A 25,409-nucleotide genomic window follows, 5' to 3' on the forward strand; every position below is an offset into this window, starting at 1 on the left:
TCTTGAAAGAGTGTTGGAGTTTGTACATAGGGGCAATGTACATCATGTGGTTGCTAGGAATAGAGGGGAAACTATTCCCATTGTATTAAATAGCTTTGTTGGAAAAGAAATAAAGTCTATAGTTTCAGCTTACATGATTTTTGTAAAAGAGAGAGATGTGGAAATGCATGTTGAAATAAGTGAGGCAGATCAGAATAAATTTCAATTTCTTGAAAATTTTAAAGATTACATTTCTGATGCTTTGCCAAGGGAGCTACCCCCTGAGAGACCTAAGGATCATGGCATAAAACTCATTCCTGGTAGCGAGCCACCCAATAGGCCCCCATACAAAGTTAGTGCAACTCAGCGAGAAGAGATTATGACTCAAGTGTAGGACTTGTTGTCCAAGGGGTTGATTCAGCCTAGTTCTTCTCATTTTTGTTCCCTTGTACTGCTAGTATAGAAGAAAGATGGTTCATTCCATATGTGCGTTGATTACCGCGCACTTAACAAAATGACCATCAAGAATAGATTCCCTATTCTGCGCATTGATGATGTGCTAGATCAGTTAAATGGAGCTTCAGTTTTCAGCAGGATAGACTTAAAGAGTGGCTATCACCAAGTGAGGATACAGCCTTAGGATGTGCATAAGACAGTGTTCCGCACTACTTTTGGGTTGTATGAATATCTGGTGATGCCTTTTGGATTAACAAATGCCCCAGCTACTTTCAATAGGATGATGGATCATATCTTCTGACCCTACAGACAGTTCCCTGGTACCTTCTTCAATGACATAATTTCTTTTCTAAATCCAAAGAAGAGCACAAGGAACATCTTGCTATAGTGTTTCAAGAGATTTCTAAGAGGGATTATTTCTAGCCTTATGCAAGTACAAGTGGAGCTTTGCTGCTACTCTACACATACATTCTGTTCTACCTAAGTCCATGTTGGCACAGAGACAACATGCTCCCGGATCCATTTTATTACTTGTCCTCCGGTTATGGCTTATTTTGATTCAGGAGTTGGGATGACATATGCGTAACCCAGTGGCTATTGAGCTTGTGGCATGCAAGTCATTCCTACTGTAATGCTTTTGCACCATACAATTTGTGGTCTATAGTCAGGGAAGCTTATCTCCTCTTAAGGAGGGGTAGATGGCTGTGAATTTCAGAGGGGATCTTGTAGCTGAGGTTGCGGACTCTGCCATCAAATCTTCTTGGGAAGAGGTTTGGCGGGGGTCTCGTTGTTGAGGCTAGCATTTCTTGCTATCTTGCATACATGTTGGATGTGATTGCACCCGTATCATTGAGCTTGTAGATAATTTGTATGCAAGTCTGATATTTTTGCATATAGGAGATGACTATGATGTTTGGCGGGGGGTGTCGTTGTTGAGGCTATAGACTCTTTTGCCAATTCATCTTGAGTTTTGGCATAGCTTCTTGTCTTGCTTGTGAATTCATTGCATGCTTTGAGAGTATGGAATGAAAGTGTGTGATACTATTATTGATGCAATCTATTATGTGCCTACACAAAAATAAAAGATTTCACTAAAAAAAGTGTGTGTGTGTGTATGTATGTGGTGTGTGCTGAGATTTCACCCCCAAGAAAAAAAAAAGTGTGTGGTGTGTGGTGTGTGTGTGTGTGGTGTGTGAGGAGTGATGGAGGTGACCTGCTTGCAGCCAGCACCTTACACAGGATGAGATTGAACCGTAGCCCATCATTCATATTGGCAAAACTATTTTACATATTGTCTCATTGAGTGTTTGGCAAGAGTACTCAATGAAATGAACAGAAGAGAAAGATAGATAGTAGAGTGCAGTGGAAATGAACAGAAGAGAAAGATAGATAGCACACCTCACGCACACTGAGAAGGAGAGAAAGGAGAGAGAGGCACAAGAGAACTGCAAGTGATCTCTGGAGAAAACCCCGCTACAACTAGGGGGAAAACCTTGGAAATGATGGGCTGCTCAAGAGCTCGGAACACATAGCTCAACAACCAAGTGAACTAGGAGCACGAGGTAGTGGATGAACTGCTCCACAAGTGATGTGTGGTCTGGCTCTGCACCTGTGCCAGGCTCCACTAGATGATGGACTGAACTTCTCCACTGGATGCACTATTGGAAGAACTGCTCTAGCTCTAGAAGATGCTCTAACAAGGAGTGGAGGGGGGGCTATACATAGCCCCTCACCTTGCTCCAGTCAGCTACAGCATTCAGGCTAACTCACTGTCCCTATGAGGGCTGACTCTAGCTCATAGGGCTGGGCACATCCCTATAACAAGGGCACCTAGGGGGCCGACCCCCTGCAGCATATGGGCCAACTAGGCCAGGTGGGCTGACCCACCTGAAGGGCTGCCTACCACCCTATAAGGAGGGCTCAAGCCCCCCTGCACATGGCCAGCAATGTGACCGACGGCCCACCCTCTGCTCCATAGCCCAGACAAGAGGCACCTATAAGGTATAGAGAAGTTTCAATAGGCCTATCACCTCTTTAGTTGGCAAGTGATTGGCTACCAACAATCAACCTTGAGTCTTCCCTCTATTGAGCTTTGTCTCCTTGTTCCACTCGTTCTTATTAGTTACCTAATATAGAGACTCATGTGCGTTGATGCACCACTATCAACATACCAAACTATTACTCATACTGAACGAACTGTCCTCTAGATTGGGAAAATAACTTTTTAAAAGAAAGGCCACTCTTCAACCACATAGTTGGCTGAAGCATTGTCTTTGTCAGCATTTGAATCTTTAGAAGCTGCAACTGACCTTCCAATTTCCTTCTTCTCTTTTTCCAATCTTTTCTTGCAGTCATGGATATAATGACTTAGCTTCTTTAGTAATGACATCTTCCCTTCCGTGCTTTACCTACTTTATCCTTTGACCTGTGAGGAGTATTTTTAAACTGTGCACCATTTTAGGCTTTCGTTTACTCCTCTCATGGACTACAAGAAGACTTATTCTTCCTTGTCTACTCCTCACATAATAACAAACCCACTAGCTCCTCAAATTGCAGAGGATAAGCATTGCCTCTCAAAGACAATTTGAGAAAATTGTGGAACCTTAGGTAGGACTCCAGTAGTGATTGAAATGTCTTGGAAATCAAGTCTTTTTCTGAAATGATCTCGTCACATGGAAGAAAAACCTCACTATGAGCATTGGTAGGACAATTCACCGGGTACACGCCATGTATAGGATGAAAGTCTCTTTCACTCTAGACTTAAAAACTTACTTTCTAACTCTATGAAAAAGGACAAATAGAATGGAAACCGGCGACCAACCTGTTAGAGTTAGCTCAAATGTCCACCTCTCATGTAACCCACCAATATTCTGTGTACCCAATGTTGTAAGGCCCCCATATGAGGAGAAGCCATGATGGGTATCAGATATTGGGAGGGATCCCCAGTTTAGACACTGGAAGGGGTCTTAGAGTAGACCAGATGGTTATGAGACGGCTTAGGAGCCAAGAGTAGATACCCGTCTGCACAAAGGGGGGGTTCGGGGGGGCGATAGCCCCCCCGATAGCAGGGGGTCCGGGGGGCGCAGGCCCCCGGTGGGGGTCTGGGGGCAAAGCCCCCAGCGGCAGGGTCCAAGGGCTGCCGGTAGCCCCAGGCCCGACGGTATGACCTATGCGCGATCCTTCATCTGCCCGACGGCATGTTTTCTGAAGGGTCGGTTGGTCTTCCAGGCCGACTGTCTATTAGGCCGACTACCTATTACAGGGCCGACCGTCAACCACTTACACTATATAAGTGGCCACCCCCTATCATCAGATCACCAGTTCTTCACACTCATAGTCCTCCGTCCAGCATCTGTCTAGATCACCATCGAAGCTCTGTCTGTAGAGCGCACGGGTGGACAGCCAACCATCAGTTGTATCAGCAGTTTGGTATATCAGAATTTTTGTATTCTCTCCAGCTTTCCATCGTGTACTTGCGTTTTGTTGTTATCTTCCGCTGCGTACTATTTTCTTACATGGTATCAGAGCTCAGGCTATCTGAGTAACGACTTTATTGCAAGTTCAACGAGCTTTGTTAGCAAAGGCTACTAGGAGTGATGGCTGCACCAACCCCGTTGCGAATTCGTCCACCTGCCTTCAATGAAGGCAAGCTTGATGGGACGAATTATACTTTGTGGAAATTCAAGATCAGCGCGATCTTGGATTCATATGAGCTTCTGGATACTGTTCTGGGATTGGATCCAGAACCGGTTGGATCACCGAATCCAAACAACCCCAACGTCATAACGCCACCGAATGCAGATCTTCTTCGGGCATGGAAACGAAGGAACGCAGATGCACTCTGTGCTCTTGTTACCAGTTCAAGTGATTCTGTTTTGACTCTGATTCAGCACACAGACAAGGCAAGTGAGGCTTGGAACATACTGAAAGGTCAGTATGAAACGCGGAATCAGACCAGAATTCAAAATCTGGAGAATATGCTTGCTGCAGAGAGGTGCTCTGATGGAGAATCAGCTGAGACATTCATCACACGGATCAAGAATCTACGTGATCAGATGGCGGCGGTTGGGATTACAAAGACCAGCGAAGAGTTGGCCAGAAGGTGCATTCGGATCCTTCCACAAAAGTACGATGCGTTGGTCATGACACTCAACACGCAGGTAAGAAATCCACCCCTCACTTTTGAAGAGTTCAGCGCGATGCTTCTAGAGGAGGAGATGCGAATGAAGACCCGCGATGGCGGAAGTGATGCAGCATTCTCAACCACATCCAAAGGGAAGGGTGGAGAGAAGAAGAATGGTAAGAAGAAGAAGTTTTCAGGTAAGTGCCACTACTGCAACAAAAGCGGTCACATGATCAAGGATTGCAGAAAGAAGCAGCAGGATGAAAAGAATGGCACTACACAGTCTTCTTCGAAAGGCAAGGAATCTGCCAACACAGTTGAGACTGAGTTGGAGCTATGGGTTGCAATTGAAGAAATATGCTCCTCAACAGAAGTTTCAACAACGAATGATTCGTGGCTCCTTGATAGTGGAGCGTCCCGTCACATGACCAGAAAGAAGGACTGGTATAGCTCTTTCAAGCCTCTACAAGAGCCCATGAACGTGACGGTCGGTAATAATGCAAAATGCCCTGTGGAAGGTACAGGTACTATCTCTCTTTCCATTCAAGAGGGTGAAACTAAAGAGCTTTCTGATGTATTACTAGTTCCTCAGCTAAAGAAGAACTTGCTTTCGGTTGCTGCGATAACTGATCGCAACTTGGAGGTGCGTTTCAAGAGGACCGGAGCAGAAATCCTTAATGCAGCGGGCAAGGTGGTCGGCAAGGCAGTAAGGAAGAACAATCTCTACGAGCTGACGGCACTAACAGTCTCTTCAGGAGTGGGCATCAGTAAGGTATGGCATGAAAGATTTGGTCATCTTAGTTATCCTATTCTTTTGGAAATGCAGAAAACAGGGATGGTTGCACACTTGCCTGCACTCTCAAAGGTGCAGGAACCTTGTGAAGCTTGTATGATGGGCAAGCAACAAAGGAAGGCTTTTCCACATGAGAGCGGCTATCGGGCAAAGGCTCCTCTAGAATTGGTTCATGCTGATCTCAGTGGGAAAGCTCCGACTCAAGCTTTGGGGGGATGTAACTACTATATGCTTATCGTCGACGACTACAGTAGATACATGTGGGTGTATTTTTTACGAGATAAGGCTGAAGCTCTTGGAAAATTCAAACAGTGGCAAAAGATGGTGGAAAACGAAAGCGGGCTGAAGGTAAAGAAGCTTCGCACGGATCGAGGAGGAGAGTTCCTGTCAAAAGAGTTCGACACATACTTGCACGAGAATGGCATTAAGCGCCAACTCACGAGACTGCACATACTCCGCAACAAAATGGTGTTGTAGAGCGTCGCAATCGTACTGCCATGGAGATGGCACGATGCATGGCACTAGGTAAAGGATTGCCTAAGTCTTTTTGGGCTGAGGCAGTCAATATAGCAGTCTACATCCTCAATCGAAGCTTCACAAAGGCCTTGACGGGCAAAACACCTTTGGAGGCTTACTCAGGTAAAAAGCCTTCCGCTTCTCATTTCAGAACATTTGGATGTGAGTGCTTTGTTCATGTTCCAGATAGCACCAGAAAGAAATTAGATCCAAAGAGCAGAAAGTGTATCTTCATGGGCTATAGCCAGGAGTCAAAGGCGTACCGGCTATATGATCCAGAGGCAAAGAAGATCGTGGTCAGTCGTGATGTGGTGTTTTGGGAACAGCCACATACAGTGGAGGAGGAGGTATGCCCTTCCACTTTATCATCAGCCGTAAAAGTAACTCACCTTGTGCCCGTATCTAAAGCAGAGTTGCAGAATGAGGAGGAGTACTTCGAGGAACAGACTCCACCAACACCACAACATGCCTTGGCTCCACAAGGTAAGCCACTTCCAAAGTGGGCAAGGCAGCTCTTTGATGAGAAGAATCCGGTTCCAGACTTGGCGGAGTCATCTGCAGATGGACTTCGACGATCAAAGAGGATAGAGGAGCAGAAAAGGGCTTCTGAACACATAGTCAATATGGCCTTGATGGCTGAGATTATGAAAGTTCAAGAGCCTACGAATTTGGATGAGGCAATGGACGATCCAAATTGGAAAGCTGCCATGCAAGAGGAGTATGACAGCATCATGAAGAATCAGACTTGGGACTTGGTTGATCGTCCAGAAAAAAGGAAGATCATTGGTACCAAATGGGTATGGAAGGCCAAGTACAAATCTGATGGATCTTTGGAAAAGTACAAGGCTAGGCTTGTTGCACAAGGATACTCTCAAGTTGAAGGCTTTGATTTTGAGGATTCATTTGCTCCTACAGCAAGGATGACAACTATTCGGGTGGTACTTGCCTTGGCTGCTCATAAGCAGTGGCCGGTGTTTCAAATGGACGTGAAATCTGCGTTCTTGAATGGACATCTCAAGGAGGAGGTATATGTGTTCCAGCCACCAGGATTTGAGGTGCCCAATTCAGAGAACAAGGTTTGCAAACTAAAGAAGGCATTGTACGGGCTGAAACAGGCCCCAAGGGCATGGTACCAACGGATTGATAGCTTTCTCATATCTATTGGTTTCTCAAAAAGTGCTTCTGATGCTAACCTGTATGTTTGTAAGCAGGATGGCAAGTATGTGGTAATAGTCCTTTACGTGGATGACTTGATCATCACAGGAGATCATGAGAAGATGCTGCAAAAGTTGAGGGAGTCGTTGAGTTCCGAGTTTGAGATGACAGATTTGGGGCTCATGCACTTTTGCCTCGGCATTGAGGTTTGGCAAAAACCTGGCAGGATTTTCATCTCTCAGCAGAGATATGCTCGTGAGATCTTGAAGGCATTCGATATGACCGAGTGTAAGGACGTGGTCTCTCCCATGGAGGTGAATGGTAAGCTCTCAGTGGAGGATGCATCACCACTTGTCGACATCAAGGAGTATAGGAAACTTGTGGGGAGTCTCATTTTTCTGTGCAACACTAGACCTGATATCAGCTTTGCAGTTGGTGTACTTAGTAGGTTCTCAAATCAACCTCGAGAGAACCATTGGAAAGCAGGGATGCGTGTGCTAAAGTACGTGAAAGGTACACTGGAGTATGGCATTACCTACAGAGCAGGGAAGACCTTGGCGGGTTACTGTGACTCAGATTGGGCGGGAGATTGTGATTCTAGAAAGTCAGTTTCTGGATATTGTTTCTCACTTGGTTCAGGAGTGTTCTCTTGGATTAGCAAGAAGCAACCAACAGTGGCACTATCTTCGACGGAAGCTGAGTACAAGGCAGCATGCATTGCTGCTTGTGAAGCAGTTTGGCTAAGGAGGATCCTGCAAGACATAGGAGTTCCAATCGAAGATGCGACGGTTCTGAAATGCGACAATCAGAGTTGCATGGCCATTGCAAAGAATCATGTGTTCCATGCTCGTACAAAGCACATAGAGATCCAGTATCACTACGTACGAGAGCTCATCGAGGATGGAGTCATAGAGCTGGAGTATTGTCCCACAGAGGATAATTGCGCAGACATCTTCACGAAGGCTCTTGGGAGTGATTTATTGTTGCGGCATCTACATCGACTCGGCATTGGTCCGATCACATAGTTCATCTTCGGGTGAACATTGAGGGGGGGTGTTAGAGTTAGCTCAAATGTCCACCTCTCATGTAACCCACCAATATTCTGTGTACCCAATGTTGTAAGGCCCCCATATGAGGAGAAGCCATGATGGGTATCAGATATTGGGAGGGATCCCCAGTTTAGACACTGGAAGGGGTCTTAGAGTAGACCAGATGGTTATGAGACGGCTTAGGAGCCAAGAGTAGATACCCGTCTGCACAAAGGGGGGGTTCGGGGGGGCGATAGCCCCCCCGATAGCAGGGGGTCCGGGGGGCGCAGGCCCCCGGTGGGGGTCTGGGGGCAAAGCCCCCAGCGGCAGGGTCCAAGGGCTGCCGGTAGCCCCAGGCCCGACGGTATGACCTATGCGCGATCCTTCATCTGCCCGACGGCATGTTTTCTGAAGGGTCGGTTGGTCTTCCAGGCCGACTGTCTATTAGGCCGACTACCTATTACAGGGCCGACCGTCAACCACTTACACTATATAAGTGGCCACCCCCTATCATCAGATCACCAGTTCTTCACGCTCATAGTCCTCCGTCCAGCATCTGTCTAGATCACCATCGAAGCTCTGTCTGTAGAGCGCACGGGTGGACAGCCAACCATCAGTTGTATCAGCAGTTTGGTATATCAGAATTTTTGTATTCTCTCCAGCTTTCCATCGTGTACTTGCGTTTTGTTGTTATCTTCCGCTGCGTACTATTTTCTTACATGGTATCAGAGCCCGGGTCTGATCCCCGGCGGCCACCTCTCTCCATGATCGATTGGAGGGGGGTGTTGGAGGTGCAAATCTCTCATGGACAAAGGGGATAAGAAGAAGGAGAAAGGGTTGAATTATCCCACATACAAAGGTGTGTGGAAGATGAAGGGACATAAATAGTCCAAGTTACCCCTCCTATCTTCAATTCCCCCAAGCTTGCCTTTTGTGGAGGTTGGAGGGCTGGCTAGGCAAGGGTGCCTTATGGCAGGGGTGGGGACCTGCCATACACACATGCCAGAGCCTCCGTAGTGGCCATGAAGGTTGTGCACTTCCGTGAGGTGCTAGCGGTCTTGGCGGGGGGCACGCTAGGCACATGCTCTTGGATTCTAACACAACCTCCCAAGAAGGGGATAAAACACTATTGCAATATATACCTTTGTAAGACTAGAATATATCCAATCATACAAATTTAGATTTTTTGTTGTTCTAAAGTCCAAAAATCTACACAAAAAATAAAAGAGAATATGAAAGAGCAAAAAAAAGAGGTAACAAAAACTTTTTGAAAAACAAAAGGAAGACATACTTAGCAAGCAAAGCAACACTTATGTCATCATCAATGCCCAAGCATAAGCAGGTATACTGGGTTTCTCAAGACTCACGGAGTCTCTTCGGCAAACCCCGTGCTTACTAAAATACGTCAAATAAACAAAAGAGAAAGAAAACAACAAATAAAGAAGAAAGGAAGAAGGTGACTAAGGAAAAAAAAAAGCAAATCAAGAAACAAAATCTGCCAAAAAATAGGAATAAACTCTCTCTCTCTCTCTCTCTCTCTCTCTCTCTCTCTCTCTCTCTCTCTCTCTCTCTCTCTCTCTCTCTCTCTCTCTCTCTGAGACCCGCAATGCAGGCATGCTTGGGCAGAGGATACACTTCATTGGCCAGACTAGAGACGCAGTGCTTTCAGGAACCACGGACTAAGGGGCTGCTTTTTACTCCTTGGTTCGCCAAGCGAGGATGTATGGCAGCCCTTGCTAGGGTCCAAACTTGTCGGATACAAAGCGGGATCGTGTGGAGCGGCTACAAGTTCTCATGCTCTCACGGATGATTCGCGGTAAGTAATTTGTTCCTCACCAAATCATTCAGGCTGAGTTTGGGTCATCCCCATTACAGCTAGATGCTATATTTCAGGTCATCACGTATCTGTACCAAGTCAAGGAGTATGGGGATTACACGTCTGGGCATAGCAGGCTACCATGGCTAGCATTGTCCTCCTCTATGGCACTTTTAGCAGGAGGTGACCAGAGATGCTTTGAGCGATTGGGGCTCCACATGGATAGACTCCCTCCCTTCTAGTACAGTATGGATGATCCGTTTTCTCCCCTCCTGTCACACGAGGTCAACCAAGTAATCCGTGATGAGGATCTAGCTACACACATTCTGGACATGGTTGGGACCGAGAGAACTCTCAGTGAAGCTTAGCTTCTACAGAGATCACTGCTTACATATCACAGAGTAGGGTTTCATTGACCCACCAGGATACACGCAAATCCACTTACCCCCCTCACTAAGGATCTCTATTGGGCAATTCCAGGTCTCTTCACATAGACTTTGTATCGAGAGCGGCAGAGCAAAGCGCCTACCTAAGGAGAGGCGCATGTGCACATTATGTGACATGCAAGAGGTTTAGACGGAGGAGCACTTCATCTTTAGGTGTCCTATTTACTATGAGATCCAAGGGTGTTTCTACAGCCTCTTCAGAGATAGCTTTGGGGTTTTGTCTCGATTCCTCTCCTATCCAGATCAGAGATGCTTGGCACGCTTCAGTCATGAGGTAGTCAGGCACCGCAAGAGGATACTTCGATCATGGAGACAGGAGCAAACTTCTTCCATGGCAAATCCCTCTTAGAGCTATATCATGGAGTTCTTTTAGCCAGATCACTTGGACCCCCACGAGATGAGAGGCCTCCACATGATCGTGGCATAGAGCCAGTGATTCGACAGCTCAGACAAAGGGTTGGCATGCAAATTACACTTGGGGATATCTCCTCCTTGTTTAGAGTCGGTGGAGCTTGGCTGACAGGGGTTGCTATCGTCGTTGTTAGGTGCACAGCTATGACCAGGAGATGTCACACAGTCGCACTCGTGAGTGGGCAACAACACTCTATCACCGATTTCAAGCCTCCATTGCCTCATCCACCCTGATGTGTTGTTGATGATGATGTGATTGATATGTAGTCGACCACCAACATGACTATGCTATACTTAGTACGCTATACTTAGTACTTAGTACTACCACTCTGCATTTTTTGTGTTCTACATCGGTGTGGATGCTCATTTAGTAGCTCCACCCTCACAGCTCGTTTGTACCAAGATATTCACAGTCTCATAGACCCATCGGTCTTTCGAAGACTTTAATAAACACACACACACACACACTCTCTCTCTCTCTCTCTCTCTCTCTCTCTCATTTAAAACATAGAAAACTAAATGGACCCCTTACACTTACGTACCGCTTCCTACAAAGATGCAAAACTACAATCCTAACTTAGAAAGCACATGCATACTCAATCAAACTCTCTTTTGAAACTAAAAGAAAAACGAGCTATTCAACTCCCCGCTTTTTGTTTTCGGCTTATGTTCAATCATTCTAAACATGCCTAAGGCCGATACACCATAGATAAAAGACTTCACATCTAGAAGAACAACCATTCATTTTTGGATCTCATGGCTCATTGCCTATAGAGAGTGCTAGCAACCATGCTAGTGGTCTATATGCCCAACGAATACCCCTCGCAGAAAGGGTGCAAAAAACTCCTACTAGCCATGTCTGGCAGAAGCACTCCCACATCTTGACAGTCGCTCTCGAGCCTGGAGTACCGTGCTCCAAAATGGCACACGATGTGAATATAATATCCTACCAGATGGCTACTAGAGTAGCCATCAAAGGGATCGTCTAGCCCCCCATCACCTTGCAATCATGCCATTGGAATAGGATCACAGTCCCACCATACAAATTTGTCCATTTCTTGAGAGACTCTAAGAATCTAGGGATAAAGTGCCACGGTTGCACCATTGGAATAGGATCATAGTCCCACCTTACAAATGTTGAGATATCGAGCTCCACTCGTGATATGCCAGAGTGACCATTGTGCATTTATGTCACCGACTTGTTAGCTGCAAATGCGGTTGGTACACCGCCCATGAATAATAGCTGGATGACAGCTACCTTTATGTACTGTAGTTAGTGGCTCAATTAGTATGCCACCTAGGTTAGTTGAGTTTGGTTTGAGACCCACATATAGGGTTCACCTATTCCTTTTGTACTAAGAGAGATTTTTTTGGCTTTTACAACTAAGAACAGGAAAACTATTTTCAGCCTCCAGCTTTGCGTGTATTCCCCCATTGTGTATGTGAGAAAGCTACAAGTGAGACTCCTTACTTCTCTCCCACTCCCTTCACATGGTATCAAAGCTTGGTTCATCGTAAGGAGCTTAAGAAATCAAACCAAGTTTGCGGTGTCTTGGTAAGAGGATTAGTGTTGCTTTCCTTTTTCGAGTTTGGGAGCAAATCTCTACAGGTAGCACAGTCGGAAAGTGCAAGAGTGCACTGTCTCAGATTGGGACGCCCTTCGTGGTGTGGCGAGAGGGTAGTATATGCTACGGGAGAGGGCAAAGCCTTCCACAAGCACTCAAAAAAGTGCCCTGTTTTTTGCTATGCAACCACTGTTCTGCAAGTCTGTGAAAAGTTACCACAGAAATCGCATCGTATGCCTGTGCGCAGAGATATTGGGAGTGACAGAATCATTTTTATTGCTTGTTGATGCAAAATTGTCACTAGGAAGTGACTATGTGGTCAAATACCACTTTCGTCAGTTTTGCAGATTTGCCCTTATGAGACAGAAGTTGTGATTTTTGCAGTGACAGAATATTTTTGCAGTGTTTTGTAATGGCGTCTGATGCTCTTTCACAGATAGTCACTGAAAAGCTTGACAAGAACAACTTCCAAGCATGGAAGTTTAGAATGACGAATTCCCTTAAGAAAAAAGGCTATTGGGAGTTCATTACTGGAGCTGGACAAGAACCAGTTGTTCCTAATGTTCCCAATCAACAGGAGTTGTAGGCATTTAAAGGATGGCATGGGAGAGCCAGAAAAGCTATGTATTGGCTGTCTATAAGTATTTCAGATTCTATGATTGTGCATATTCAGGATGCAAGCATGCCGAAGGAGGCGTGGGATACTTTGACAAAAACGTATAGCACAAATACACAAGCCAGAAAATGCAACTTAAGCAGGAGTTACATAATGTGTAGAGAGAAAATATGAGCATCAATGACTACCACATGAAGGTGAAGAAGATTGCAGATGCACTTGCTTCCCTTGGGTCGCCAATGGAAGATGATGATTTAGTTTCTGTGACCTTGAATGGTCTAGGAAAGGATTAGGCACAATTCCGGACATCCATTGCCATTCGTGAAAAATTTCCTGATTTTGAGGAGTTGATTGCTCTTCTAATTTCTGAAGAGCAGAGAAATGGTGGTGCATCTTCTTCAGGAGGAACTTCAAAAGAAGCTGTCTTCTACTCAAATGCTGGAAGAGGTAGAGGTAGAGGTAGAGCAGGCTGATCTGGAGGCCATGGCAGAAATCAAAGTATGCAGCAAATTCAAGAAAACCAGTCCTATGGAGGAGGACGTGGTAACTTTAGAGGCAGGGGGAGCCAAAGAGGTCATGGTCCATGGTAGAGAGGCCAAAATGCAAACAGCAATGTTGAATGCTACTACTGTGATAAAATGGGTCATATGGCTAAAGACTGCTACAAAAAGTAGAATGACATCATGAATGGAAAATTGTACCGAGGGAATTATACATCCTCTAGTAGACAGGGTGATGACAGAATTGAGCATTTGTCTATGGTGCAACACATGACCAATTCTATGACAAGTGCAAAAGAAAGAAATGATGTGTGGTATGTTGACTCAGGTGCATCAAACCACATGATAGGTCATGCAAAATGGATGCAAGATGTAAGGAAAATGGAAAGACCAGGATTTGTGGAGACTGGTGATGATACTGCACATCCTATTGTGCAGATTGGTAAAAGTCCTTTGTCTATGTAGGATGGGAAAAAGAAATACCTGTCTGATGTATTTCACATCCCGAATATCACCAAGAATCTGGTTTCTGTTAGTCAAATGGTTGAGCAGGGCTTGCAGGTCAGATTTAATCCTCATGGATGCTTTGTTGAGGATATGAAAAATAAAGGTCGCTTGATAGCAAAAGGGAAGAAGAAGGGCAGGATGTTTACGTTGGATGCGGACATGCCTGAATTGAGTGCAGTAATGTTTGCACATGGGACCGGCGTAGTTGCAGATATTGATATCTAGCATGAATGCATTGGTCATGTTAATGTACGACGACTTAAATTAATGCAGGCCCAAAATATTATTGTAAGACTGCCTACTTTCAAGGTTGCAGAAATGCATAAGGTATGTGAAGCCTGTCAATTTGGAAAGCAGGCAAGGAAACCATTTCATAGACATGTTCAAGAGAGTAAGAGGCCATTGGAATTAATCCACTCTGATGTGTGGACTACTAATGCTGCATCTATTGGAGGCTATCATTATTTTGTCACTTGTATTGATGACTACAACAAAAAAGTTTGGGTGTATTTTATGAAAAAGAAAAGTGAAGTGTTTGGACATTTCAAAACTTTTAAAGCTATGGTTGAGAAACAAACAGGCCTGCAAATAAAATGCCTAAGGTTAGATGAAGGGGGAGAGTACCTCTCAAATAAGTTTGCAAGGTTCCTGCAGGAGCATGGCATGAAGCAACAATATTCATGCAGTCATACCCCACAGCAAAATGGACTTGGCATATTGGAGAGGTATCTCATGCCATGCTTAATGAAAGAAACCTGCCAAATTATTATTGGGCTGAAGCAATTGCTATAGCAGTCTACATAATGAATAGGGCTCCCACTGCAGCAATACATGGCATGACACTAGAGGAGAGGTATACTTGTAGGAAACCAGATATTTCTCATTTGAAAGTTTTTGGTTGCATTGCCTATGTTCATGTGCCAGATGAGTTGACATTAAAGTTGGATCTAAAAGCTAAGAAGTGCATCTTTTTGGTTATTCTCTGCAGTAGAAAGGGTATAGATGCTATAACCCTTCTATTTGTAAGTTTACAATGAGCAGAGATGTTGTTTTTGATGAGATGAGCAGCTGGTATAAACCAGTAAATGTGATTGATGATGTAGATACACAAAATGGTAATGCTGCACAGAATTCATAGCAGCAATCACAAAATATTAGTGGACCTGTAGTGTCCTCTAGCAATGGTTCACATACTTCGCCATGGACAGGCAGATTGAGATCAGGAGAATCTCCTCAAAGCAATGCAGATAGTGGTATGCAAGTATCACGAAAGGGAAAAGAGAAAGTAGATCAGCCCATGGTTGATGTGAATGCAGGTCACTCTTATGTGGATGGTGAATCCAGTGGCTCAGAACAGAGCCTTGATGATGAGTTGGGTATTCCTTCTGTTGTTACACTTGGAGTAAGGAAGACAAGGGATGTTTTGAGAGCACCTGGTAGTGAGCCTATTTTGCGCAGGTCTACCAGAGTTAAGTATCCTATGGATAGGCTGAAATATGATGGATTTACAGCCATTCACTATGCCTATATGGTCAAAGTGATACACGGGTGATACACGAACCGGAACCCAGTTCTTTTGAGCAAGCCATGGGAAAAGAAAAATGGGAGAAAGCCATGGATGAAGAAATGGATGCCTTGGAAGCAAATGCTACATGGGAATTGGTGCCTTTGCCTAAAGACAAGAATGCAATTGGCTGCAAGTGGGTTTATAAGGTGAAGCACAATGCAGATGGTTCTATGAGCAGATACAAGGCAAGATTATTTGTCAAGGGGTATGCATAGACATATGGCATTGATTATGAAGAAACATTCAGTCTGGTTGCAAGGATGGCAATTGTAAGAGCAGTCATTGCTATGGCTGCATCAAAGGGATGGTCTTTACATCAGATGGATGTAAAGAATGCCTTCTTGCATGGTGATTTGCAAGAAGAGGTCTATATGGAGCAGCCACCAGGTTATGTACATGCTGTTCATCCTGAGTTGTTTGCAGGTTGAAGAAAGCCTTGTATGGCTTGAAGCAAGCACCCAGAGCATGGCCTGACAAGATAGGACAGTATCTTGTCACTACTGGCTTTCAGATTTCCAAGGCAGATTTCTCACTTTATGTGAGAAAAATAGAGAAAGGCATTATGCTGCTTGTCATTTATGTTGATGATTTGATCATCACTGGTGATAGTGATGAAGATATCCTTCATGTGAAAATGCTATTGAAGCAGAAGTTTGAGATGAAGGATTTGGGAGAGCTGCGTTATTTATTGGGCATTGAGGTGATAAGATCCACAAGTGAGATATGGCTCTTGTAGAGGCAGTATGGATTGGACATGCTGTCCATATATGGGATGACAAGCTGTAAGCCTATTTCAGTTCCTTTGGAGCAGAATGTGAAGTTGAGCACAGATACAGGTGAGCTTCTAGCAGACCCTACTATGTACAGACGCATAGTAGGAAGTTTGATTTATATGACTATTACCAGGTCAGATTTGAGCTATGTTGTTGGGTTGGTAAGTCAGTTTATGTAGGCTCCAAGGAAACCGCATTTGGATGCGACTAGAGGCATACTGAGGTATGTGAAGTCCACATTGCAGTATGGACTATTTTATGAGACTGGGGTTCAGATACAGTTGCATGGATACACCGATGCTGATTGGGCTGGTAGTATTTCTGATAGACGATCTACCAGTGGATATGTGTTTTCTTTTGGGAGTGCTGCAGTCACTTGGAGCAGCAAGAATCAGCCTACAGTTGCCTTGTTCGAGCATAGAGGCTGAATACAGGGGTGTAGCAATGGCTACATGTGAGGCGGCTTGGTTGCATAAGCTACTTTATGATATGGGCCAGTTGTCATTTATTGTGACAACATGAGCAGTATACACTTGGCAAATAACCCAATCTATCATGCTAGAACAAAGCACATTGAGGTGCATTATCACTATGTGCGAGAGAAGGTTCTAGTAGGTTTTATTGATCTAGTTTATGTCAGCACAGAGGATCATGTAGCTGGCATATTCACGAAGGCATTGGGCGCAGAGAAGCTACGCAAGTTCAGAGACCTTCTTGGTGTGCAGGAATTGGGATTGAGCTCGAGGGGGAGTGTTGAGATATCGAGCTCTACTCGTGATATGCCAAGGTGACCATTGTGCACTTATGTCACCAACTTGTTAGCTGCAGATGCGGTTGGTACACCGCCCATGAATAATAGCTGGATGAAAGCTATCTTTATATACTCTAGTTAGTGGCTCAGTTAGTATGCCATCTAGGTTAGTTGAGTTTGGTTTGAGACCCACATATAGAATTCACCTATTTCTTTTGTACTAAGAGAGATTTTTTTAGCTTTTACAACTAAGAAGAGAAAAATTGTTTTCAGTCTCCACCTTTGTGTGTATTCTCCCATTGTGTATGTGAGAAAGTTGCAAGTGAGACTCCTTACTTCTCTCCCACTCTCTTCACAACAAATTGGTCTGATTCTCCTTCTTTGATCTCCCAAAACACTTTTGATATCCCTTTATTTTCATGGGTAGGTGGCTTGAGAGTTTGGATGGAAGAAAACACACTACATCAGAACCACATGTAGCTTCACTTTCTTATGTATCAGATCTTGGTTCACAACATCCCGTGCTCCATTGTAATCCCCCTGTGGATGCCTACAGCCAAAATAATTCCATGTCATCATCATGCCAATTAATGTAGGACACCCTTCTTTTCAAAGAAGGAAGCACACTTTGCTTTAAACTGAGAAGCTGCACCATCTGACCAAACCCAATATTGTCGTACTAGTAAATCTTATAGCAAAAACCAAGTGTCATGTAGCTTGAAATATTGTTAATAAATAGAGTGTCATGCACCTTATCATCAGATGTGTAGTAATAGATGGTTTTTCATTCCATGACCCTTGTCCAAACATATGTTATTTGAACAAGAATAGTGACCTAATTTGAATGGCACTACATGTATTGTATTGCAATTTGTTCCTTGAATGAGTAGCTTTCTACAAAGTCCACCACAAACACAACAATATTTTGAGGCAACCCTTGGACACTCTCTCTGAATGGTGTAGCTTGCCACTTTTATATGAAGTTGTGCTTAACAAATTTCTTAAGGTTATCTTGAGACATCTATAACAAAGCATTGGAACTCATTTTCTTGATTGTAAGTATTGTTCTTCTCTTTGTTTCTGCCTTAGCACCAAAATTTGCAGTCACATCCTTGAAAACCTTGACTCAAACACGGTGATTCTCTCCACCAATATAACAATTTGTCTCCATGGTTAAGGAGGTGATCACTAATCAAGTAAGTTCTATGCGAGCTTTTTTTACTTTAGTGAGTTCATTATTTCTTTGTTTGAGCTATATCGTGGTGAGTCCTCAGATCTCTGAATCTTTGTATCCTTCAACTTATGTGTTTGTCTAAGGATCTTAACGCTTGCGGCCCTCCCTCTGAAGTAGTTTTGTGCTTGTGTGCCATTTTGATTGATATTGCATATATCATTTTCACCCTATTCAACTTGTGGTACTACTTAAAGCATATGATTATATTGTGTGTCTTTCTCCTCATCATCATGATAACAATCATCTTTCAAACCAATAACCCGTGAGATCATCATGTTCTTCACTCGAGATTCTTGCTCTAAATAAAGATTAACTCTATTTACTTTGTTGCTAGCAAAGTAGGAAAATGGGTGGTTTATCAAGATGGGCCAGCATTAATTAAGGACTTCAAAGTCCAAACCCAAAGATTCTCGGTCTTAAATTGACGTTATCAAGGCCACCTTATGATATTGGAATGTCATTATGCCCTATAATAACTCGAGAGGAGCTAGCTTAGTGCACTCATCCCCCGATTCGCTGGTTATCCATATGTACAAAGTCACCTTTTTGGTTACTTGTACTATCTCAGAGACCCGTGAGGTCTTCTAGTACAAATGTTAATAGATCTTTTCTTTGTAGGTCACCTCCATTAGACCAATGTTTTCACTTTTTGAAAAAAATGTGGTGCTAGTCGAGCCTAGCTAAGGGTTAAACTCATGCACGATCTCTACCTCAACCACCAAGCTAGGATCCTATTAGCCTCACCTTCCTACTTTGGTAGTTCCAAAAAAAAGGTAGGATCCCTTCATGTGAGTCAAATATTCTCAATTCATCATAGTGTTTATGTGGCAAGGTCTCCAAGTGGGACATATCCAACTATCCTATGCACATGAGATTAATTAGAGAGGATTATTATGCAATGACTTGATCCTTGGTGAAAAACCAAAGTAGGTCAAATCCTAGCCTAATGCATAAAATTAAATGCCATATTGTTCATATATTATTTATTATGCTATAATGCTCATTACAAAACCTAAGGTATGCAAGAACTCAATGCATTATAAATGAACTAAGGTATGCATGCAAGGACTCAATGCATGATAAATGAACTAAGTGCATGCTAACACTATGGATACAAAACCTAAGGTATGCATGCAAGTACTCAATGCAAAACTTAAGGTATGCATGCAAGAACTCAATGCATGATAAATGAACTAAGTGCATGTTAACACTATGAAATTCCAATCAAATGGATTACTTAGGTATGTAAATCGTCTCTTGAATATGGGACTCACATCACGAAGCCTTGGTGGATAGGTTTGGCAACTTGGCAAATGGAATGACAGGAAATATTGATGTGCTTTACCTTTCCACAGAAATTGTGATCTAAGTGTTTCCCCTTAGACAACCCAAGCTCACTAGAAGCCTTTGCAACCGTATTGCTTCACAAGCAAACTTGGACAAAGCAATATACTATAGACAAACCAATCTTCCCTAACTCCAGGGCCTATGCCAGCACCTGTGCAGACCTGCACAGCAGCCCACTTGGCTGCAGGGCCACAACAGATCCTCTGCCCATGTGGCTGCCCTAGAGAGTCCGCTTGATCAATACCCACATGGCAGCGTGTTCAATTCCACATGGCAGTCCCTCTCACTCCCCTGTCTGTGGACATGTAGCACAACCCACACCCAAAATCCTGTAGTATCAAGCCCCGTCGCTTTCCTCATTTGCGCGTTCACAGGTGGGGCACTGACCCTATGCTTCCATGAACTTATATTGTATTTAGATCGTGGGCTTTCTTGGCTCCTTAATGGTTTCTGGAGTCGTAAGTTACTTTCTGGTTCATAGGTCCTAATGATTTTCAAGACGTTGATGCTGCTGTGCTCTGGATTTGTTTTCCAAACTACTGCAGGAAGTTGCGTGAAAGTTCTTTTCAAAGGAGATAAAGACTTTAGGGGTACTCTCTCACAGCCTGAAAGATCTAAATACAACATCAGTTCATGGAGTACTGCCTCAAGCAACCACATTAATTTAGAAAGGGTATTACAGTACTGTCAGGTTGTGTCCATCACCTTGATGTCAAATGAAATGGTGCAGCTAGATGCCGAGATATGTAGCATCATATCTCTAGAAAAAAATATAGTGGTCAATTTATATCAGGACAAAAGCCACATTCGTCGTATAGAAAGTAAATGTGTGGTCATAGGCAAAGTGAAACCATCAATTCCATCACCTATATTAGGAACTAGCACCATGGCATTCCCACCAACATTATCAGCACCTCCTTGAGTGCACAGACCATTGTATCAACATATGGTCTCACACGAGAATGCATATCCACATACTAGACACACGAGCATCTATTTGTAAGCCCCCAAAAAAAGTCATGAAGAACTCTTTCATAGTTTCAAAGAGAAAAAGCAGACTGAATCAGTAACAATCTACTCCTGCAATGCTCTTAAATCACCAAAACCAGGAAAACCTCACGTCCTGCTGAGAGATATTGTTGAAAGGAGTCAAACACAGGTCACTCCACTTGCTGACTGTGAGTGACGTGTCATGCCAAAAACAACACATTTACTCACAAGACAAAGCCTGCAGATGCAAAACCATCTACTGTCTCAATCTCAGTTTGATAGAAAGAAACTTGGAACTAACCAAAACACATGGGAAGAGCACAATAAAAGCGTATGCAGAGATCCCTCAGCCAAATAAATAGGTTGTCTGCGATCAGCTGCACAGAAATGAACTATGTACGAATGTATGTTTGCAGACAGAGCAGGGGTGGTCCCCAGTAACAAGGAATGTAGAGCTTTCGTAACGTTCTTTGACAAAAAGCCAATAAAGACGCTGGTACTATATATGTAGGCTGACTGGTTGATTCAAAAACTGTAATCAGTCAACCTGAATCGATATCATGTTATATTGTCAAAAAATTTAATGAATAAGACTTTCACATCTGATTTACACATTCAATAACAGAGGGCAGCAATGGCGCTGTGAATGCAAGGAGCTCCATCTCTTACTCACAAGAAAGAACAAGGCCTACTCCGCAGAATGGACGTCTGTTTACTTGCTCTCCGCATCATAAAGATCGGTTCTGTAGTGATAAGTGTCAAGAAAAAAAGTAAAAATGGGACAAACACTTGTCCTGCGTTAGTTGACGAAGGAAGAAGCTTTCCTAATGCTTGAAATTTTGTGTGTAACGTGTGAATGCAAAAATAGAAAACAACATATTTGGATACACAAGGTAGATCCCATGTACCAAAGCTGCACCCAAAACAACGGTAAATACTCGATCCCTGATGACAGGCTTATGTCGCAAACCAATTCTAACTGCCATGGCAACAAGAAACTGTGTGAGCACAAGCATAACCCGATCTGAAGGACAGAAGCACGACTTGCGAGAATGTAAATTCATACTCAGTGGCAACACTGGAGCATAAATCAAAGGCACCAAGAACTTGAAAGGAGGTTTCCTGGGTTCTCTGCGGTAGCTATCCCTGAAAGGAGAGGTGTAGTAATAGTTACGTAAGCATGCGCCGAATCAAATTCATCGATTCGGAAAACGGAAAAGACGAGAATTATGAGAAGCAATGTCATACTGTGAAGTGCTGGAGGCCGGAGAAGCCATTCTTGCAACTCGAGTTTGTTGAAGGGGTTTGCAGTGACACACTATAGTTTTAGCTCTGTTCTTTTCTTCCACTTATTGTCAAAGATGCACATTAGAATTTAGCACTTTGGGAAGACTTATATGTCAATTAAAATTTGTAACATTTAGATTATTTCTTATCATTTAGAATTAACTCACCATACAAATATGCAATGACCTTCTCCTCTTTCTAATCAATTTAAAATGAGGTACATTTGTCTTTTGAAATCCATGGCATCAATGATCATGGTAAGGTAGCTCTTGATAGTGAAATTCTTCCTTTCTTTGTCTTTGCATTTTTTGTTGTTCTACAATTTCTTGATTATGCAAATTTCATGTATCCTTCGCATTAATCATATAAAGGCTTCAGCTTTGCACATATGGAGCACCTTCAATGACGTCACATACTTATTGGAGTTGTTGGTCTCATTTTATCATAGGAGGTGTGTCCATGGCTATGTGGATGGGAGTATGATCTTGTATAGCTTCTTGATTCCAGTCTAGGTACCCTTGCTAGATAGTGTATGCAGATTTTCACTAGGGATCCTTGCTAGGGGATCAAGATGGGATTGTGAGCTTGTGTAGCTTCTCGATTCCCTACTAGGTATCCCCATAATGTTATGTACTTATGATTCTAGTTGATATTTTGAGCTTGAAAGGGTGTTGCATCACCCTCTTCCCTCATCTTCGATGTGGGGATGTCAAGATCTTCCACTAGTTGATACTTTCTCTTCGGGATCTCTTGCTTGTTAGGGAGAACCCCACCCCACCACTAGCCCGCTTCCCTTTTATACTAGTCAATGTTTATTATTATTGGTTAATATTTATGTGGATTTCTAAGGTCTCAAACGCATCATGCAAGCAAGCCCGAACGGTTGACTGGTCAAAAGATCATTGAAGAAGTCTTTATTGATTCATCTCAATGTTTTTCAGTAAGGCAAGCCTTTAGAAGAAATTCAAAATACATTAGCTATGCCTAAAGCCAAAACTAGAAATTGTGGCATTAGGGTGGTGTAGTAGGACGTATACAAGCCTTGAAACTTAATGCTTACATCAAGATTCTTGAGTTGTGACAACATGAGATTACCACTATACAAGGCTTAAGAGAGCTAAAAGTAGTCTAAAATCTTGGAAGGGCCATGATCAACAAGTATAGGCTTAAAAGACCTGAAAGTAGTCCAAAATCTTTTTGGAAGGGCCATGATCAACAAGTATAGGCAGATAAGTCCATGGATTGTGGAGACACCTACAATAGTACTAAACCAATTGAGCCTAGCCTCGCAGATGAATGGCATCCATACAAGCACCAAACTAGTCAAGCCGAGTTGGAGGTAAAAGTCAAGCATCAACATACAAGGCCTCAAGGAGTCCTTACGAGCTCATAAGAAGATCAAACGCATTTAGCTAGCCAGTAAAGAGCAACACAACATCACGTTTATCCAAGAAACAAAGCCTGGTAAGCACAACCAATGTAAAAAACGATAAGGTTTTTAGCAAACAAGTTGGCAAATCATATATAGGAAATTGTGACTGTCCAAAATCAGCGCGGTGGTTGAAAATTGTTTTGCTTCACTATATACTTTAATTAGACTGTGTTTTGTATTCTTTTAGTAGTAGCAAAAAGAGGGCTCATTGTTCTGTTGTTCCCGCATATTGGGTTAGTACACGAAGTTGTATCTCAAGTTTGTGGATCAAAATCCGGACATTTCAATTGGGCAGAGAAGCTTTGAGCATTGTAAGCCCTGGTACATCAAGAAACTCAAAGACATGAATGTTTGTTGTTGCAAAACACACATAGAGTTTGACCTGGCCTGCAGCAAGCTATGAATGACTTGAGATATGGTCATCTTGGAGCATTGCTCCATGGGGATCGATGTCCATGCCTCCCCAATGAATGCGTATTCTATAGGCCATCTGGATCCTCATCATGTGTTGCAAGGGAGGGCAAGTTTTATAGCCTGAGGTCTTTGTGGGAGCCAGTGGTTTGTCCATAGGGAGACCGTGACTGGCACAGGATTGAATGCATTCATGGCACATGCAAGCATTACAATTTAAAGCTGAAGAAGAAGACATTCAAGCTTCTCCGCTCCATTGATAGGGAAGGCTGCATTTCTCACCTTTGCATATAATTCCCATTGACCTATAGGATCTCCCAACACTCGAAGGAAAATTTTAATTGACTATCACTTTAACATCTGACCGTGCCATTTGGTCACGCAACTCATGTACATAAGGTCAAATGCTCAGGATAGCATTTGATTGCATAAAAGATTTGAGGTCGCATGGGGCACGGATTTCTTCGTCACTCAATCCTATCAAGTGTTCGATCGTTGTCTTACAAACAAGCATCAAAGGAAATGAGGGAAGAAAACCATGTTGCTCTAAAATGGAGGAGATTTGAAAATGTCAATGTTGAAGGATCTGATAAAAAGAGATGGCTACTGTCATATAAGAGCACCCAACCAAGGGAGCTTATAGGTCACGTGGTTTAATCCATCCCAAAATATGTGTTTCACAATTTCACAGCCAGTTGTTGGCAGGATAAGTAGTTCAGAACATGTCTTGCCAATTTTCTCGGTGACATTATTGTATCTGTCATAGATTTTGTAGAAAATTATTCTTTTCAAGAATAAGATGAGATACAAAGTGCTCATTGGTACAACAAACAGATAACAATTCTTGTGCATATTGCATATAGTCATTTGCTTGATTCTTCCAAGCCTAATGCCAATCTGCTTGTTGACTCACAGGAGTCTAGGTCAATGAAACACACTTACCATTTCTACATTTCAGATGATAGGGAACATGACATCCTCCTATTTGTGCACCATGCTTTTCTACTGCATTGGGAATGGCTGAAAAAGGAAAATCTCCATGCAAAAAATATAAAACAACATTGGGTGTGGTCAGATGGTGTTGCCTCTCAATTTAAATCAGCACGTGGATTCTACTTTGTCTCAAGGTTCAAATACTTGACCGGCGGTCTAGACATGATGTGGAATTTCTTTGGGTCTCTAGCCATGGCAAGGATGAACATGATGGATGCAGTGCTGTTATTAAGCAAGCTCTATTTAACCACCAATTAGCATGCCCTCAAGAAAAACTCAATGATGCCCATGATGTTGTAACATGGCTTACATCCAACCTCTCCATAGGCATGCATTCAACATATAGTAAACAAAGCCTTATCCTTTCGCATCTTTTCTAGCTCCTTGTCCACCATGTCCCCATCATTTCTCACTCCTTTGAGCCTATCTCGGAGCTCCTTCATGCGCTTCTTTGCTTCTTGTCTTCTATGCCTTTCCATGTCGACCATTTTTGTAGTGGCCTCAGCTTGCTCTTGTGCCTACAAGGCCCTCGCTTGTGCCTCCTCTACCTTGGCTTCTGCACCTTCCCTGAGACTTTTCTCAAGTTGCCTTGTCTTTGCTGCATCAGTGACTTTCTCTTGTAGAAAAGTCACATTCTGAGACATCTACCTTTCCTATTGCTCAAAAATTCCTTTGAGGGTAGATGCCATCAGGTGCATTGTAACTTCTGTGAA

The 25,409-nt window shown here is 43.3% G+C and overlaps 1 protein-coding gene across 2 annotated transcripts; it reads right to left on the bottom strand.

The window, feature by feature from the left end:
* Positions 1 to 20,795: 20,795 nt before the first annotated feature.
* LOC147884423 (SH3/FCH domain protein) lies at positions 20,796 to 21,948 on the bottom strand. 2 transcript variants are annotated; one of them, XM_087399089.1, is made up of 5 exons: positions 21,822 to 21,948; positions 21,640 to 21,719; positions 21,462 to 21,552; positions 21,247 to 21,316; positions 20,796 to 21,089 (listed from the first exon to the last, which is right to left on the bottom strand). In XM_087399089.1, the coding sequence occupies exons 1-4, from the start codon at positions 21,848 to 21,850 to the stop codon at positions 21,286 to 21,288; spliced, it is 231 nt and encodes a 76-aa protein (XP_087255215.1). In that variant the 5' UTR covers positions 21,851 to 21,948; the 3' UTR covers positions 20,796 to 21,089; positions 21,247 to 21,285. The 2 variants fall into 2 exon arrangements, with proteins under 2 accessions (XP_087255215.1, XP_087255214.1); XM_087399088.1 differs by having other exon boundaries at positions 20,801 to 21,316.
* Between the last annotated feature and the right edge of the window lie 3,461 nt (positions 21,949 to 25,409).

This window comes from Dipteris shenzhenensis, chromosome 27, assembly GCF_047967505.1.
Source record: "Dipteris shenzhenensis isolate YYH24624 ecotype China chromosome 27, Dip_SZ_1.0, whole genome shotgun sequence".
NCBI lineage: Eukaryota > Viridiplantae > Streptophyta > Polypodiopsida > Gleicheniales > Dipteridaceae > Dipteris > Dipteris shenzhenensis.

Excerpts from the sequence above, each read along its gene's own strand:
- LOC147884423 (XM_087399089.1), bottom strand. The coding sequence starts at position 21,850 with ATGGCTTCTCCGGCCTCCAGCACTTCACA. Across the intron at positions 21,553-21,639 it reads TGCTCCAGTGTTGCCACTGA|TTAGAATTGGTTTGCGACAT; the intron begins GTATGAATTTAC and ends TTGCCATGGCAG. Across the intron at positions 21,317-21,461 it reads GTACATGGGATCTACCTTGT|AACCGATCTTTATGATGCGG; the intron begins GTATCCAAATAT and ends TTATCACTACAG.